Source organism: Typopeltis vanoorti, chromosome 13 (genome assembly GCF_054136105.1).
Source record: "Typopeltis vanoorti isolate ZY-2024b chromosome 13, IOZ_Tvanoo_1.0, whole genome shotgun sequence".
Taxonomy (NCBI): Eukaryota; Metazoa; Arthropoda; class Arachnida; order Uropygi; family Thelyphonidae; genus Typopeltis; species Typopeltis vanoorti.
Genome location: NC_143561.1, coordinates 49,419,440 through 49,436,832, shown reverse-complemented (window position 1 = coordinate 49,436,832; position 17,393 = coordinate 49,419,440). Strand labels below are relative to the sequence as shown.

Here is a 17,393-nt window from a genome sequence, read left to right as displayed (position 1 = left end):
GGATTCATTCATTTCCACTCAAAACATGTTATATTCATGTCTATTCGGAAATCCAGGTTTGTTAGACTTCAAATCTATCCGTTCTTCTAGATGGCACTGAATAAAGATTAGGAGTATGTATACAGCTATTGTTATTTGAAGACTGAATTCCATTTAGTATTCATGGAACACGTACGACTTGTGAAAAATTGTCAAGAGAAGCTCTCATTACTTGCTCCATCTTTACACGAAGAATGGTGGAACACTTTCTTCAAGATATTGCGAAACTGTGATAAAGAATTTAAATAGAATACACAGTGTGCCCGTTAAATAACGATACAAAATTTGTATAAAAATAAAAAGCAAGAATAGGGATAAATCATTTTTTTTCTATATATTCTCCCTTAACTCAATACAACGCTCGCATCATTCAAATAAATTTTCGAAACATCGCTAGCATGCAGTTAAAAAGGTATAACGTTGAGTACAACAGTCACCATCTTCTGAATGATCTCCATTGAGTCAAAAAAAAAAGTGGCATCCTTTGAATTTCGGGTCTTTCGGGAGGGGAGAGAAAATAAAATAAAGAAATAGTGGGTATGTGGCGGGTTTGGAAGCAAGAAACTCCTTTACGTTTAACGCACAATGTGCAGGCGCATTGTCGTGCAACAACAGCCGTTTCTTCAGTACTGCTTCCATTCTCATTAATCTCAAGCGTTGATTTTAGACGTTTCATGACGAACTCACGAACTTTTACCATGTTTTCATCGGTCCAACCTGAGACAAGCCTTCCTGGTAGTGATCGTCTTCTATTCAATCGCTACCATCTCGAAATCATGAGAACCACTCAAAAACTTGTACACGTGATAGGTAAATATACCCCCGTACACCGTTGTAAGATCATTAGGTGTTACCGAAGCGGATTTTCCCAGTTTAAAAATAAAACTTTATCACTGTTCGTTGTCCATTTTTGAATACCACATAATAGTATTTCTTCATCATTATTCCAAGTAGCCATTTATTTGAATTTCTTTTTATTTTCTAACATCTTGGGAAACATATTAAGCCTACATTTCATTATACTAAATTACTTATTTTATTTTTTATTTTTTTACTTATTTTCTTTAATTTGATTACTTACGTATTGATTACTCACCGTTCTTATATATTCGGCTATTTTAGATCCATGATCCCACACGGCTGTAGTTGGATTAGAACAATCAACACTCGATCCATTCAAATTATAGAAAATACTAGGTTGATCTCGGATTAAGCGACCAAAAGCATCGAGAAGAACTTTTGCACCATCATAAGTCAGAATTGCATTTTCCTGTAATAAAGTTAGATAGATCATTCAGGTGTTTGCAAATTGGCATGGAACAATACAATATAATAATATTGAAATAGTTCAAACTGAATATATTTAGATGTGACTCTTTAATGATAGGTTAACCAGAGGATCGCGACTCCCCTTCCATCATGCAAGAGCTACGAAGGATGAAACAGTCATTAAAAGGATATTTGTAAATAGAAAAAGATTAGTAATTAAAAATATCTTCATTTGTCATTTTTCAAAAACTATTATTATACGCAATTTTAATTGAAATTACGATGTTCAAAAACTAAGCCCTTTGGCAACGTGTTGTGTTGATAACTGTTAATGAAAATCTTTTTTTTTATCATAACATAATGGTAATATTTTGATATGAAACATTTAAAAAAGTTTTAAAGATCTTATAGATCGTTGCATTAAGTTTTAAATAAAAATTTAATAAATTAATATTTTAAAAAAAAAATAATGATCTGCTTATATTGTTCATAAACTGTGCTGCATTCATTATTGCAAACATTCTATCTGAATTTGATATTAGCGTTAAAACACAAACAAATGAATCTCCAATTATCTTAAGTCCATCATTAAACTAAAGAAAAAGCGAAAATAAAGGCAAATTACAGGTATCTGTGTTGTTCCAGCTCGAGGCCAACGGTTTGGCTGAAGATTTCTCCATGTATTGTAGAACTGCTGGACATGGTCGTTCTTCATATCAATAAGTCGAAATCGTGTGATTGTGAGCGTATTCAGGCTGGATCCTATTGAAGTCATCATGTTGTCAACAGTCTGAAATGAAGACATTCATAAAATATAGATTTTGAAAATAACAGAAAATAAAGAATTATTATTATTATTATTATTATTATTATTATTATTATTATTATTATTATTATTATCGGCTCTTTCCTGCAAAAATTCATATTTCTAAAGTTTATACTTCGCTTTATATCATAAAAAAATATTTATACCCATAACAAATTTTCATGTCAAATCTGTTTATCTGTGCTCATTCTGAAAGGGTACAAAATTTTCTAAAACTTTTTTTAAAGTGAGTGCAAGGTATAAAATCTTGGGGAAATTTATGCTACATGCTTGAGTGTTACTAGAGAACTCCCCACGACACTTTAATTAACATCAGTTTGCTCTTTTTTTTTTTTAGTACTGAATGAAACCAAGCCTATTTGACACCGTGTTTTTAGCATTGTTAAGAAAGAAATGAAGCTTCGTTAGGTTTGTCAGATCAAATATGAATAATCATTTATACCTATTCACCTATTTTTCCGGTTAATGTTCTTCCCTTAATAATATACAGTATAGTATTATAGGCCATGAATGCCTCCAGTTGTCTACTGTACTCTCCTCAAACGGATGCCTATGAAATCATTGATAGCCTTGGGCCAGCTATCAGTAACAGCTAAGGGAGAAAGACTGGTTCCCAATCTTTGAAAAGCTAGTTAATGCTAAAAAAAAAAGTCCACTCCTACCTTTGTGGAATAAAAGGGGTTAGAAGAAACCATAGTACTAAATCGCACTTTCGTAGCACAATCAGAATTGCAAATGGAAAGATTTGGGTTATTAGTTATTACAAGCTTTACAGTTAATAATATCCCTCTCATACAAGAACTGACAAGGAATCATATTTATTGCGATTTTGATGTAAAAAAAATTCTTTACGGGATTCTTTGAACAATTTTGCAAATTACAAAAAAAAATGTCATGTCCTGACATTTAATACGATGCTCTGTATTAATACCAGCGTCTCGCATCCGGACATACAAGTTGACGAAAACGGATGTAGTTCATATGTTCTTCGCGTCTAACCTCAGCGGAGTTTGACGCCTAGTTTGACAAATACCATAAGAGACTAACGATGTACTTTGTCTTATGAAGTATTAAAAAAAGGAAGAGAATCTTTGAACAGGAATTTGCAAAACAATTAATAAAATATGAACAACTTTTTCAGAATTGTTTCAATAAAAAAAGAAACAAAAAATGAATAAATAAAAACTTACGGGCTCCGTCAATAGAAAATGGAAGTGCCTTCTTCTCAAAGCAGCATCATGAACGTATGCAACCAAAGTATCACGGGCTAATTGAGGATCGGTAGCCAAGACTACGTGCTTTCTCGTATTTGTGTTTTCGTTATCTGTGAACATTTGATTAAGGATGATAGCAGCCTCCACTCCGCTTCGAATTCTCCGAAGTCCTTGCACGTCTAATATCAGGCGTGGAACTAACTTCTGAATTTTCTGCAGTTTATCAGCTCCTAAACAGAAATAAGGATAATTTATATAGAAATAACAAACACCGACCACCTGCTTTATAAAATTAAAAAACAAACTTATATATATATATATATATATATATATATATATATATATATATATATAAAGAATTGAATGACTAGAACCGAGATTTAAGTAAAAAGGTTTTAATATAAAAACACGACTAGTTTCGGCTTGTAACAGCCTTCATCAGGTGATATTATAAAAGAAAGAAAAAAGAAAAAACACTAAAACGCTGAAGCTTAAATAAACTATGAACATCATAGTCTCTGTACATAATTGACATTAAATAGTTGTGGTTGCATTTAAAGCTGTTCTTTCGTTAGTTGTATTGTTGGGAAAGTGCGTGCTAGTAGCATCTCGTGAACGCCAGTACATGATTACAGCTGAATGACAATCTGGGAGGTTGTAGCTCAAGTTATTATTTAAATGAACAGGATTGAAGATGATTTCTCTAGATTCCACGATTTTTCTCTCTAGTTCATCACTGTAACGGAAGATGTTAGAAGATTTTTCCCAGCAGACTTTGTGACTTTGGTTTTCATCATTAGGATTAGCCGATAAAAGGATATGACTTGATAATGCACTGGCTCGCTGTCTCTTGTAAGTAATGTACCTCATGTGTTCTTCCATACGCAATTCGACAGATTTGTCTGTCTGCCCAAAATAAGGAATATCACAATCACACAATATTTTATATACATCAGGGTATTTGAGTTGATGATGACAAGGTTTTGGGTGGCTAATTAAGGAACGGATCTTTGGAAGTGGAGTGAACAAGGTTCTGATATTGTATTTTCTTAGAACTTTTGCTAATTTGTGTGAAACAGTACTTATGTAAGGAATAGATATATTGCCTTTGAATCTATTTGTTTCTTCTGAGTGATGTCTAGGAGGATTAAGAAGGAATTTGTCAATGATTTTCTTGGAATATCCATTAACTTCGAAAGAAGTTTTCAGATGGTTTATTTCTGTAAGCAGTTCATTTGGGTCATCAAGAAGAGAACGGGCTCTATGTCCAATGGTGGAAATCATTCCAAGCTTATGAGGAGGGAAGTGATGGGACTGACTATGCAGATATCTCTTGGTATGTGAGGGCTTTCTATATATCGATATTTTGAGTTTACCAGAAGAGCGAGTCAGTTTGACATCAAGAAAATTCAAGGAATTATCCGTTTCAAGCTCGGCAGTAAACTTAATACTTTGATTACAAATATAATAAGCCGAAAATTTACCATCTCCCTTTCAATTAATACTTTGATGTTGGCTAATGAGATGTTCGAGGAAAACCATAAGGGAATCATGTCCATGGCTCCAAATAATGAAGCATCATCTACATAGCGTTTCCAAACTTTAGGTGTTAAACTAAAGGAAGAGATAGCCTTGGTTTCAAAATCCTCTAAGTAAATATTTGCGAGTACAGGGGATAAAGGATTACCAATAGCCAGTCCGTGATTTTATTTGTATATATTATCTTGAAATTTGAAGTAACCGGACCTGATGCAATGTGTAAGCAAGGCTAACATTTTTTTGGATAACTTGTCCTTGAGTAATGTTAGGACTTCATCTGTTGGGACATTAGTGAACAGAGAAGATATGTCCAAGCTAGCCATGATTTCATCTTCATTACCTGTAATATCCTTGATGTATATAACAAATTCTGGTGTGTCCTTGATAAAGGATGGTGACTTGCCTGAAAAACCTTTTAGGTATTTGGCAAGATATTTTGAAAAGTTGTACGTCGGAGAATTGATACCTTCTACAATTAGGCGTAGTGGAGTGTTGTCTTTATGGATTTTAGGAACACCATATATGGGAGGAATTAACGGACGGAGAGAGCGTAGAGATAAGCGAACATTTCGGGATAATTCAGTTGTTGTTTTTAATAAGTTATTTGTACGATTTTTAAGTACACGAGTTGGATCTCTCTCGAGTATTGAGTGGGTATCGTTATGTAGTAATTCAAGCATTTTGTTCTGGTAATCTACAATAATTCTGCTAATCTGTAATAATTACAAGTCGAAACTAGTCGTGTTTTTATATTAAAACCTTTTTACTTAAATTTCGGTTCAAGTCATTCAATTCTTTATAAAAATATGTATGTTAACTGAGTTAATGATCATTCTTTCATATATATTTTTAATTTATTAGATATGCGTACTATTTCTTAAATGCATACAAAAACACTACCTACCATCGTCGCTATCGTAAAGATAAACCATGGATTTCCATTTGTACAATTTTATAACTTCTGCTACAGCTGAGGTTGTGTCCGGATTAACTGCAACAGAGAACTTCGATGGTCTAGCAGTAAACGGGACTGAAGGAGTAAGCAGTGGCATTTGGAATGTTTTGGAATAAGATGACAGCACACTGTGGGTGAAAGAGGATGAAGGTGATACCAGAGTAAATATACCATGGCGAAGAACTCTGCATACTGGAAAATAAATGAAATTTCAATTTGCTAATTATCATTTCTAGGAACGACAAAAAGAAGTGATTTTACACTATTTATTATTAAAGTTAAGTTTTACTTAGATATTCATTGTTGAAAACTGAAATACATATATCAGAAGACGCCAAATCACGGATCACAAGCCGCATACGTAAGACACCTTCATATTTCCTGTAAAATAATGTTTTGGGGGAAATACAATGTATTCAGTCGTTTGGATTAGCGTATATCATGTAGATCGAAAGTACTCGATTAGTTTTCTTTGCGGTTCTTATTACGAAAAATAAAATAAATAATTTAATCGTTAGCAGCAACAACAACAAATCAGATCATTATAATCTACAAAATTCTTTCGTTTGGTTACAAAGTATATTATACTTGACGATAAATAATACTCTTGTTTTAATCTTTTATCCAAGCATAAACAAAGAAAGTGCGTGAAGTGTCATAACTAGACTACTTATATGCTTAGAATTACACTGTTTTGTTACTGTTGAGTCTAGGATTAAACAGTAATTTCTTGTCATGTGTAATATACTGTATTTTAGAATCGAGTGAAAGAAATTTTCACACCAATCTCTGATCTAGAGTATTTTAATAAAATGGTGACAGATCCTTTTACTATTTGTATATGAAAACCATAATAATTCTGCATTGATTCAATCACGTTATCATCCTGCTTCTGGCTCCATCTGATGTGATTTTACACATATGACATGATTCCTATGGACATGGTCCTGATCAGGACCCTTCCGTATGATTGCGTAGAAAATCAGAAGCTATGCTCGGTTGTAAGTTTTTGCTTTTGCCTGTCACTGACTTAAACCACCAAGTTCAGCGAACCTTTCGGGTTCACTTGTTAACATTTAGAGTGATCTTTTGAATCACGCATAGCTTTTGGAGAAGAAATTCTTACTTAATCAAATCGCGATTATCTGGTGAAGTGGTCTTGATCACTGTATTCCAATGATGTTAGCCTACGGCATAGCTTCTACTGACGTGGCCCCGAATCGTTTTTTTTTTTAATTGCTCATCCCCTAGGACAAGCGCCCACTAATGGGGCATACCCTAAAAGATAAGCGCTTCTGCTGGTGGTAGGTTTTTACCTGTAGCTGTGTGGAACCACCGCTGAGTATCTTGGAATGATCAAGAGTTAATAAGTCAAAATAATGCCCATTCAGGTCACCAATTTGGGTTAGAGTTATTTGAAGAATTATCTAGTTTTTGGAAGATCCCATTATTTACAAAGTGCTCTTGATCACTGCATTCCATTGGTACTTGCCTATGAAATGGCCTCTACTGATTTGGTCTTGATCAGGGCCCTTCAGTGGGTGTATGCCATACAAAATGAGCGGTTCTGCTCGGGAGTACGCTTTGCCTATCACTGAGTGGAACAACCACTCAGTATCCTAATCGATTTAGAGATCCTTTTGGATCACTCAGAGCTTTTGAAGAGGATCCCCTTCACCAGTGGCGGCTCGTCCATAAGAGCTGCATTGAATGCAGCTCCAGCCTTGAGTATACTAGCCAGTACTACCCGCTAGTATACTCAACGCTGGAACTGCATTCAATACAGCCTTGCAGCCGTTATGGACGAGCCCCACTGACCCTGACTTAAACACATCTCTGAAATTTATCACTGCATTTCATTAGATGCTCGCCTATGGCACGGTCCCTACTGACGTGGCCTTGATCAAGGGCCCTTCAGTGGGTACCTGCTCTAGGAGATGAGTGGTTCTTGCCGGCTGCCTTGCCAAGGATGTTGCCAAGTCCTTGGAAGAACCACCGCCGAGTTTAACATAGTGACTGAGAGCAATGAGGTAGAATGGCTGTTTTGATTTACACTGAGATTAAAGTGATCTGATAGATCACTAGAAGAGCCTTTTACTTACACAAAGTGGTTTTAATCACTGCATTCGATTAAATGCTTGCATGTATGGCTCCTACTGACGTGACTTTGATCAGAGACCTTCAACAGTTTACCCTAGGAGACGAGTGGTTCTTGCTGGCTACCAGCAGCTGCTGCTGTTTGGCTCAGCGATTCTACCTTATCACTCTTGTGGATAAGACCCCATTACTTACAAAGCGGTCTTGATCACTGCATTCCATTGGATTCTTATTTATTGCATTGCTCGGCTAATGTGGCCTTGATCGGAGCCCTCAGGAATGGAATAGGAAATAGGCAGTCTGGCTTGACTGTAGGTTTTGCCTGTCATTAAGTAAAGCCACTGGAGTGATTCGGGTCAGAAGTGATGAGTTCGGTGATCCTTTAGGATTACTTCATGAGATTTAGAGTGAGGTTTTAGATCACCCAGAATTTTGGGAGGGGAAACCCTCATTTTAACCGACAGCTGAAGTAGTCTGGCTCCCCTTGATGACATTTTAATAATTGTCATCTTTAGGCTTCTTAGGAATATAGCAGTTCTACTCGGTGGTAGAGTTTTTGCCTGTTGCCAAGTATGAGCCACCGTTGAGTGTCCTATCCTGGAGGGACTCATGTCAAGAGTGATCAATTTCGTGATTCTAAATCAGGTCACATAATGAGATGTAGAGTTATCTTTTAGATCACACAAAGTTATTGGAAACGAATGCTATACTTCAACAGGTTTTCTATTGGGATGCTTGCCTATGGCATGGCTCCTACTGATATAGCCTTGATCAGTGCCCCTTCAGTGAGTGCTTGCCCTAGATGAGCAGTTCTTGCTAGCTGCTTGTGGAGTATGGTGTTAGGTTCGGTAGGATTTTTGTCAGGTTGTAAATTTTTACTGTGGACAGCCAGACTTTTGCAAATGTCTTGTGAAACAACTGCTGAGTATCCTGGAATGATCCAGATTATGAATAATGAGTTTTCATTCGAACTCGTCGCTTATGTTTGGGTAAAGGATTAAACTAGAATATAATTTCTTGGAAAGTATAAGATACACTAGTGGCCAAAACTGTGGAAACCTTTTTGGGAAAAGTGTATTTTTGAGGTTTGATGGCTCATAACACCACTTTTTGTGGTGTAATACCATAACATTATATATCAATGGAAAGATACTTTAATCACGAATGTAATGCAATAACTTTTATGAAGTATTTTTTATTAGAAAAGCAGTTATAAAGAAGAAAATTGAAACACGTTGAAAAAATGAGATATACAAAAATTCTCACAATGTGAGTTAATACTTAGTTGGGTAACCTTTAGCGTTAATTACGGCCTTACAACGCCTTCCCATGGAGTGAACCAAGTTTTTTACTTCTGCAGCTGTTATAATGTGAAACCAAGATTGAATTATTGCTTCTATTAATTGGGTTTAATTGGCGGGTTGCTTCTGACTAACAAGTTTCTTTAGTCGGCTCCATAGATTTTCGATTGGGTTAAGGTCTGGGCTATTCCCAGGCCATTCCAGCAGTGGAATATGATTATCTTGAAACCACTTTTTGCATACAGCAGCAACATGACATGGAGATGAATCATGTTGAAATATAAATGCTCCATTATCTTGGGCTCAAGATATTCCATTTTTGGAATATCTTGAGCATCAGTTTGGGCTCAAGTATTCCATTTATGTAGTTTGGGGCATTTATATTCCCATTAATCACACAAATTCTGCCCACACGTATTGATGGCATACAATCCCAGATCATAATACTGGGTGTAGGTGTAATGCAATCAGGATGCAAATCTTCTCCTTACGTATTTTATGCCGTCACTACCAAACATGGAGATTTTGGTCTCATCACTGCAAATAACACTGTCCCATTGTTCCGCTGTCCAGTTAACAGGGTTTTAGCCCAGTTTAATGTTTTCAACCTTTGTTTGAGAGATAAAAATGGCTTTTTGCGTGGAATTCTAGCATTTAGACCAAATTCCTGCAGTCTGTGCAGAACAATCCTTGCACTCAACTTCACATTGTATTGTGCCATTTCATCTTGTATACACCCAGATGATTTTCTTCTGTCACATAGGCACAGTCTCTTAATTCTTCTATCATCACTTGCTATTGTGCACCTTTTCCTGCCTTTACCAGTCTGGTTTTTTAGTGACAAAAATTTAGAAATGCCACCTTTGGTTAAGTTTCCACCAATTTTTCTTCTAATTTCTTCATAACTGTAGCCTTGTTCACTTAATAGTACTATTTTACATCGCTTTCTGGGTGACCTGTCAACTCGTTGAGTAAGTTAATTAATTTTATTGCGTTTTACGAACTCACTAAATGAAAGAACACAAAATAACCCAACCAACTTGATAGCAATCACATAGCATATTGACAAATATCCTCCACTCAGCTTCAATACATGACATATTGGCTCATTGCCAAAACAAGATAACACTTGATTGGCTCTCTAAACACTCATGCTCATTGGCTACATTCAAATGAAGGAAAGCTACTTCGTATCAACCTAAGCAAGTTGTGCTTCTTTTTTTCTGGTTATTTGGCTATAATATATCAGTGGAAAGAAATTATTATATATCTTTCCACTGATATATAATTTTATGGTATTATACCAAACAAAAGCGGTGTTATGAGCCATCAAACCTCAAAAATACACTTTTTCCAAAAGGTTTCCACAATTTTGGCCACTAGTGTAGATCAGTATAATATTTCAGCATACTTTTTTGTTTATTTATTAATTATTATCCATTAATTAACATGCGATAATTAAATTTCAATGTATATAACCTTGAGTGTCATATTTATTTTTCTTCTTTCTTTTTTTTAAATTGAGTCGTAAAGCTGTCCAAAAGGAAATTTTTATTTATTTATTTATTTTTGGAACTTTTCCAAAATATAAAATATGAAGCCAAATTACTTCAAAGGTGCGTTCCCTGATTGACTGGCTTACTAACATGTCCTACAAACTTTTTAAACGTCATATGCTACAATAAATAAATTCATTTTCAAAAATGCAGAACTAACATAATTGTTGTATGTAAAGATTACTGAATTAGACTAAATTCTGGAATAATCCACTGACCGTCAGAAATGTGGAGCTCCATTGGATTCTATCGTTGCTAATGCAAGATGCTCAACTACTCCCCATACTACATTCATTACTTCCCTTGTTGTAGTGCACATTCCGTTATATTCCCAATTAATATTCGGAATATTCGGGTAAAAAATCGGAACCATGAAAATCGGCAATGGAAAACATCGTAAGTGATTGTATAGCTTCTGCAATAATGCGTACTGTGTAGTGCAGCGTTAGCTTCATCTACTATGGTCAATAAGTTTTAATATACGGTTACGAATGAATTGAAAGGAGATAAATTTTTTTATGAGAGAGAGGACATGAAAGTATTGTTAAAGGTAGCGAAAGAAAAGAGCGACAGAGTTAGGATGGTGAGTCTGTTGCCGCAGTATGACAGAGAGGAGTTTAGAAGGAGGGCCATAATCGTAATTGACTTTATGCGCAGGTTATGCAGACGGTGTGATGTTGGAATTCGTGGACGTCTGAAATGAGTTTGATGGGCGAAAGGATTTATACAAGATGGATGGCCTGCATTTGAATGGATATGGTATGCGGAGACTGGAAAAGTGTTGTTGAATGAAGTGAAAATGGATGTGCAGAACCAGGGAAACTAAACCTATCAAGGAGGGGGGGGGTGGGGGGGATGGATATGCGGACATCAGTGAGACAGTTGAGTGTAAGAATGTATATAATGTACCAGTACTAAAGACAAGAAATCGGAATGGGATAGTTAGAATAACGCATCAAGATAGGGGTGGGACAAAGGGACCTCTGCATTTCATGTATACTAATGCCAGGAGTATTAGGAACAAGAATGAAAAATTTTTGGCCTTAGTTGGCTCTTCCTGGCCACAGGTTATTGGCATTAGTGAAACATGGCTGACGGAAGATGATATAGTTAGTGAGATAGAATGTGTAGGGTATAGTGCGTTTAGGAGGGACAGAGAGAAAATAAAATAGGGGAAGGAGTGTTACTGATGATAGCTGATGAACTGCAGCCAAGGAGAATTGAAGTTGTATCGCAGGATAGTGAAAAGAGCACACTCGAGGCTATTTGGTGTGAGATTGAGACTGGCAGAACAAAATATACAGTTGGGTGCTGCTATAGACCAGGTGATGGAATAGATGGTGAAGATAGTATGCATAAACAAATTGATGAAATGAGTGGAAGGAGGGTAATTATTATGGGGGATTTCAACTATGGTAACATTGATTGGAAGGAGGAGAGGACACGTGTGAGGAAGGAAATGGATTTTATTCAATTATTAAGAGATAACTATCTGAGACAGCATGTAATTGAAAATACTAGGGGTGTGAGAGTGCTTGACCTGGTAATAGCATCTGAGGATTTGGCTGTAATGAATATGACCATGTTGCCACCTATTGGTGAGAGTGATCATAAGGTCTTGACCTGGAAGGTGGCTAAAGGTGTGGAATTTTCGATTAAGACAGAGTATATGTGGAATTACCGTGCTAGTAAGTATGACAAGCTTAGGAGTTTGATTTCACTTTGGTTCGGTGCCATGTCATGTAAAACTGCAAGGGCTGGATGTCGATAGAGCATGGGAAGTGGTCAAGGAGCATTAACAGGAGGTTATGGCTGATTGTATACCTAGGGTCCAAATAGTAAAACAAGTAGGGGTTAAATGGATGAATAACACCATTAAGCTTGAGCTGCAAAAAAAGAAACAACTGTGGAGGGAATTTAAAGAAAGAGGTGGCCTGCAGCCACACGAACGGTATAAAGTGCAGGCCAGAAGGGTAACGAGTGTGGTAAAAAAATCAAAAGCGGATTATGAAAGGAAACTAGCTATGCAAGCTAAAGAGAATCCCAAACAGTTCTTTCAATATGCTGCAAGCAAAAAAAAAAACTGTACACGAAAAATGATTTTAAGGAATGGCGATGGTAAGGAGGTCACTGAATCATTCGATATAGTGGAATTACTGAGCGAGCACTTTGCAAGAATATATCATCCAGGTGGTGACATTGAAAAAATGAAGGAGCCATTAGTTTATACGGGAACTGTGATGAATGAAGTGGAGGTGAATAGTCTATTACAGAACCTTAATGTGAATACATATGTGGGATTGGATGGTATACCGGCACGGGTCTTACGTGAAGCGGCTAAAGAATTATCAGTGCCCTTGATCACGTTCTTTAATCTGAGTCTCGGATCTGGTTTAGTCCCGAAGGTGTCGAAAGAGGGGAAAATAGTTCCACTGCATAAAGGAGGATCCAAGACTACTGTTGCAAATTACCGACCGATCAGCATATCAGGAGTCGTTGTCAAGGTCTTGGAGAAAGTAGTCAAGGGAAGAATACAGGAATGGATTGATGAAAATGAGATACTGTACGGGAAACAGCATGGCTTTGTGAAGGGTAGATTATGCCTCAGTAACTTGCGCAAGTTTTATAACACAGTGACGACTGAACTGGATAAAGGTAATGGGTTTACAGTGATACTGCTGGACCTGGCTAAGGCATTTGACAGTATTACATGGAATTCTAATCCGTAAACTACAATATATGGGAATGGATATAGGGCTGGTGAGATGGATAGGTGGGTGGTTGATGGAGAGATATCAGAGAGTAGTTTATTCAGGAGTAGAGTTCCAAAAGATGGCCTGTGACTAGTGGTATGCCACAGGGTTCTGATCTTGGACCACTGCTGTTTAATTTGTTCATTAACGATATAGGGAAGGATCTAAGAGGAACAGTTCATTTGTTCGCTGATGATGCAAAGTTGGGTAGGGCAATAGTGAGTGCAGAAGATGTCAAAATCTTGCAGGACGACTTCGAGAGATTGGAATTCTGGGCTAAGGAGAATGGATGTCAATTTAATGTGACAAAATGTAAGGTTATGCATTTTGGGGTGAAAAGATTAGCAGCAGTATACCACATTGGTGGAACTGTACTCCAGGAGATTTATGAGGCCAGGGACTTGGGAGTGTTGGCGGATAGGGAGATGAAGTTTAGGGGGGCACATTGCAAAAGTGCCTAAATCAGCTCATCAACTCACTAGGTTGTTGAAAAATACCTTGACGGGCAGAGACAAGCAAGTTATTTTACGTCTGTACCGAATCTTGATAAGACCCCATCTCGACCACTGTGCCCAGATTTGGTCATCTAGGTTTCTTCTTGATGGGGCGGAGGTGGAGAGGATCCAGAGGCAAGTGACCAAGATGATAGCAGGTCTATGCAATGAACCTTATGAGAACAGGTTGAAGATTTGTGGGTTGCAGAAATTAGTTGATAGGCGGAATCAAATTACCGAAGGGTTTCTATAAGATTAATTCAGATGATATTTTTGAGATCAGGACTGGTGGTGGGAGACTAGGGGACACCTATGGAAGCTGGGCAAGAGTGTAGTTAGCAAGGGTGTTAGAGCTGGGTTCTTTATACTCTTATAGTGGTAAATGAGCGGAATAAGTTGCCAGAGTTTGTTGTGGGTGTTATGACAGTGAGTGAGTTCAAGGCAAGGTATGATAGATACTGTCAGAATGTCGTATAGTTGTGTGGACATGATGTTTAGGGCCTCCCTCGATGAGTCTAAGGATTCCCTGGAGTCGCCCGTAATAATAATAATAATAATATTATTATTATTATTATTATTATTATTATTATTATTATTATTATTATTATTATTATTATGTTAACTATAATAATAATGATGTATTCGTATATTAATATAATTTATATATAAATATTTGTATTTAATAAATGTATGTATTAGAGTAAACCATGTATTTAAAAAAAAAAAAATAATAATAATATTTATTTAACTCCTCATGAAACCTTACTGCCGTGATGATAGCATAAATTATACCCTCTGTCCAAAAAGAAACCCAACTTTTCGAAAATTGAAGAAACTAGTAGTGTTACCTGTTGTATCTTTTTGTTGTCGAAAACGGCAACCTTCATTAGTGTTCTGTCAACTGTTTATGATATTTGTTTCATTAGAAGCAGAGTTATAGTGCCAAGAGTGACAGTGTGTTTTGACGAACGGTCGATCGTCACGACATACGCAACGAATTCTAGCTATCAATCGCTTCAAAACTTCGAGATAAAACTCATCATTAATCGTTTGGCCAGGAGGAACGAATTTTTTGTGGATAATGCCCTTGGAATCGCAGAAACACAAAAAAATCAGCATTGTCTTTACTTTTGACTTCTCCAAGCGACTTTTTTTCAGATGCCCCTCTTCTGGTGGTCTCCGCCAAGCCCTCTGGCGCTTTGTTTCGGGCTCGTATTCAAAACACGTTTCATCACCAATAACGATCGTTTCAAGGAAGTTTGAGACCTTACAAGCGGTTTTAATGACGTCCTTGCAGTGTTCAATTCAATACATTTTTTGTTCGTCGGTCAACTTGTGGGGAACCAATCGCTAATTCAATTTACGAAGGCCCAAACTCTCGGTCAAAATGTTGTGCGCAGTAGATTTTGGAATCCCCAATTCATCTTCACTCAATCTCATGAACGATTTAGGCTTTTCTTTGATGAAATCACGCACTTTTTGGATGTTAACTTCGCTCAGTCCAGTTTTTGGACGGCCCGACTTTTCGTCGTCCTCAAGAGTCTCATGACCACTTTGAAATCGCTTAAACCACTCGTAAAGTTGAGTACGGGATAAGCATTCATCACCGTATGCTTTCTGAAGCATTTGATGCGTTTTGGTAAAACGTTTACCAAGTGTAACACAAAAGTCAATCGCCGCTCTCTGTTTGAAACTCATTTTCCAACCGCTCGTCAAAACACACTGTCACTCTTGGCATTATAACGGCTTCTAATGAAACAAATACCATAAACAGTTGATACAACACTAATGAAGGTTGCCGCTTTCGACAACAAAAAGATACAACAGGTAGCGCCACTAGTTTCTTGTATTTTTGAAAAGTTCGGTTTCTTTTGGACAGACGATGTAGTATGCAAAACAGAAAACGTATTAATGTAAACAATCTACCGATCGTCTTATACAATAAAGAAATTACCTGTGATTTCTATGCCCACATTATATTAAATTTAAAAGTATGTGTAAGAAGCTGTCAGTGGTAAGTATAAAATTTGTTGCGTTCTTATACGTTGAATATTGCACAATATAACCATTTTGAAAATAAAATTTGATTAGTTCTTCCCATAACGACATTCAGATTATATATTCTAACGTCTTTCATTAGGTACTAGCGAATTAACTGGCGCTAGGTTCAGTATGAGAGAGGACATGAAACGGTTGTTGGAAGAGGCGAGAGTGAAGAGTGAAAATCGGTATTTTACCTCGCTATTATAAAATGAATTAAGAAGGGCTCTGATGGTAAACGATTCGATGAGTAGAAGGAATGGATGCGAGTTTTTGGATGTGTGGAGTGAGTTTGAGGAAAGATGGGATTTGCATAAAAGGAACGGCCTACACCTGAATGCGTTTGGTATCAGGTATCTAAAAAAACTAATAACTGGTATGAGATCTAACACAGAGAGCCAGGGAGACTAAATAATAAAGGGAGGAATGGTGTGAATGTGAGTGTAAGAACTACAATGTTATATAACTGTATTAATGACGGGATTGGATTTCATGGAAATGTTAACGAGGAGAGAACGATTTTGGCTTTGTGTTCGTCCGGTTCGGACCCATCAAACGTGTGCAAAGATGTCTACATGTATAAGGCATTAGAGAAAAATAGAGATCTGCAAGTTGTCCAATTATGTCAGGCATACTGCAGACAAGACTATACAAAAGAACAAAAACAAGTAGATTATTATGTCTGTACACGAATGCTAGGAGGATCAGAAACATAAGGTAGAGTTTGTTGCCTTAGTCAATAGGTTGCCACCTCAGATTGTAGGTATTAGTGAGACCAGGTTATCAGAATCAGACCGACTAACTGGCATCAACTGTCAAAAAAGGATAGAAAGGCGAAGAGAGGAAGGGACGTGCTGCTAATGATATCGGATGACTTGAATCCAGTTAGAGTTCAGACCTATGATTGTAATACTACTACTACTGCTAACAATATTTCATGTGGCAGTGAGTTTGAGGCCATCCGATGTGAGGTGGAATCTAACAAGATCAATTACATAGTGGGGTGCTGTTACAGACCTGGTGGATCGATTGCTAGTGATGAAGAAATGCATCGCCAAATAGAAAGGTTGAGTACGAAAAGAGTAATCATAACTGCTTACATAACAGCTGCAGCTTTGTGCTGTTGGGCATTGTCGTCTTGATAGTAACACGAGTTCGTTCATAAAAACTCCAGTGTAGCACCTGATTATCCAGAATATCAAGGTACTGAACTGCCTTCATGGAATCACAGACAACCACCAGTGGTCCCACTCCAAACTAGCTGAATGCACCATCACTTCATCACCAAACTGTGGGTTCAACACACTGTG

At 36.9% G+C, this 17,393-nt stretch overlaps 1 protein-coding gene across 1 annotated transcript in view; it reads right to left on the bottom strand.

The window, feature by feature from the left end:
* The window catches only part of LOC150100135 (glutamate receptor 1-like), a 227,060-nt gene that overhangs the window by 173,799 nt on the left and 35,868 nt on the right, over nt 1-17,393 (bottom strand). Inside the window, exons 3-6 of the mRNA XM_090402506.1 lie at nt 5,792-6,034; nt 3,325-3,578; nt 1,934-2,098; nt 1,136-1,309 (exon numbers count right to left, since the gene is read on the bottom strand). Coding sequence (XP_090258632.1) covers nt 1,136-1,309; nt 1,934-2,098; nt 3,325-3,578; nt 5,792-6,034 — 836 coding nt within the window. The remainder of the gene's footprint in view (nt 1-1,135; nt 1,310-1,933; nt 2,099-3,324; nt 3,579-5,791; nt 6,035-17,393) is intronic.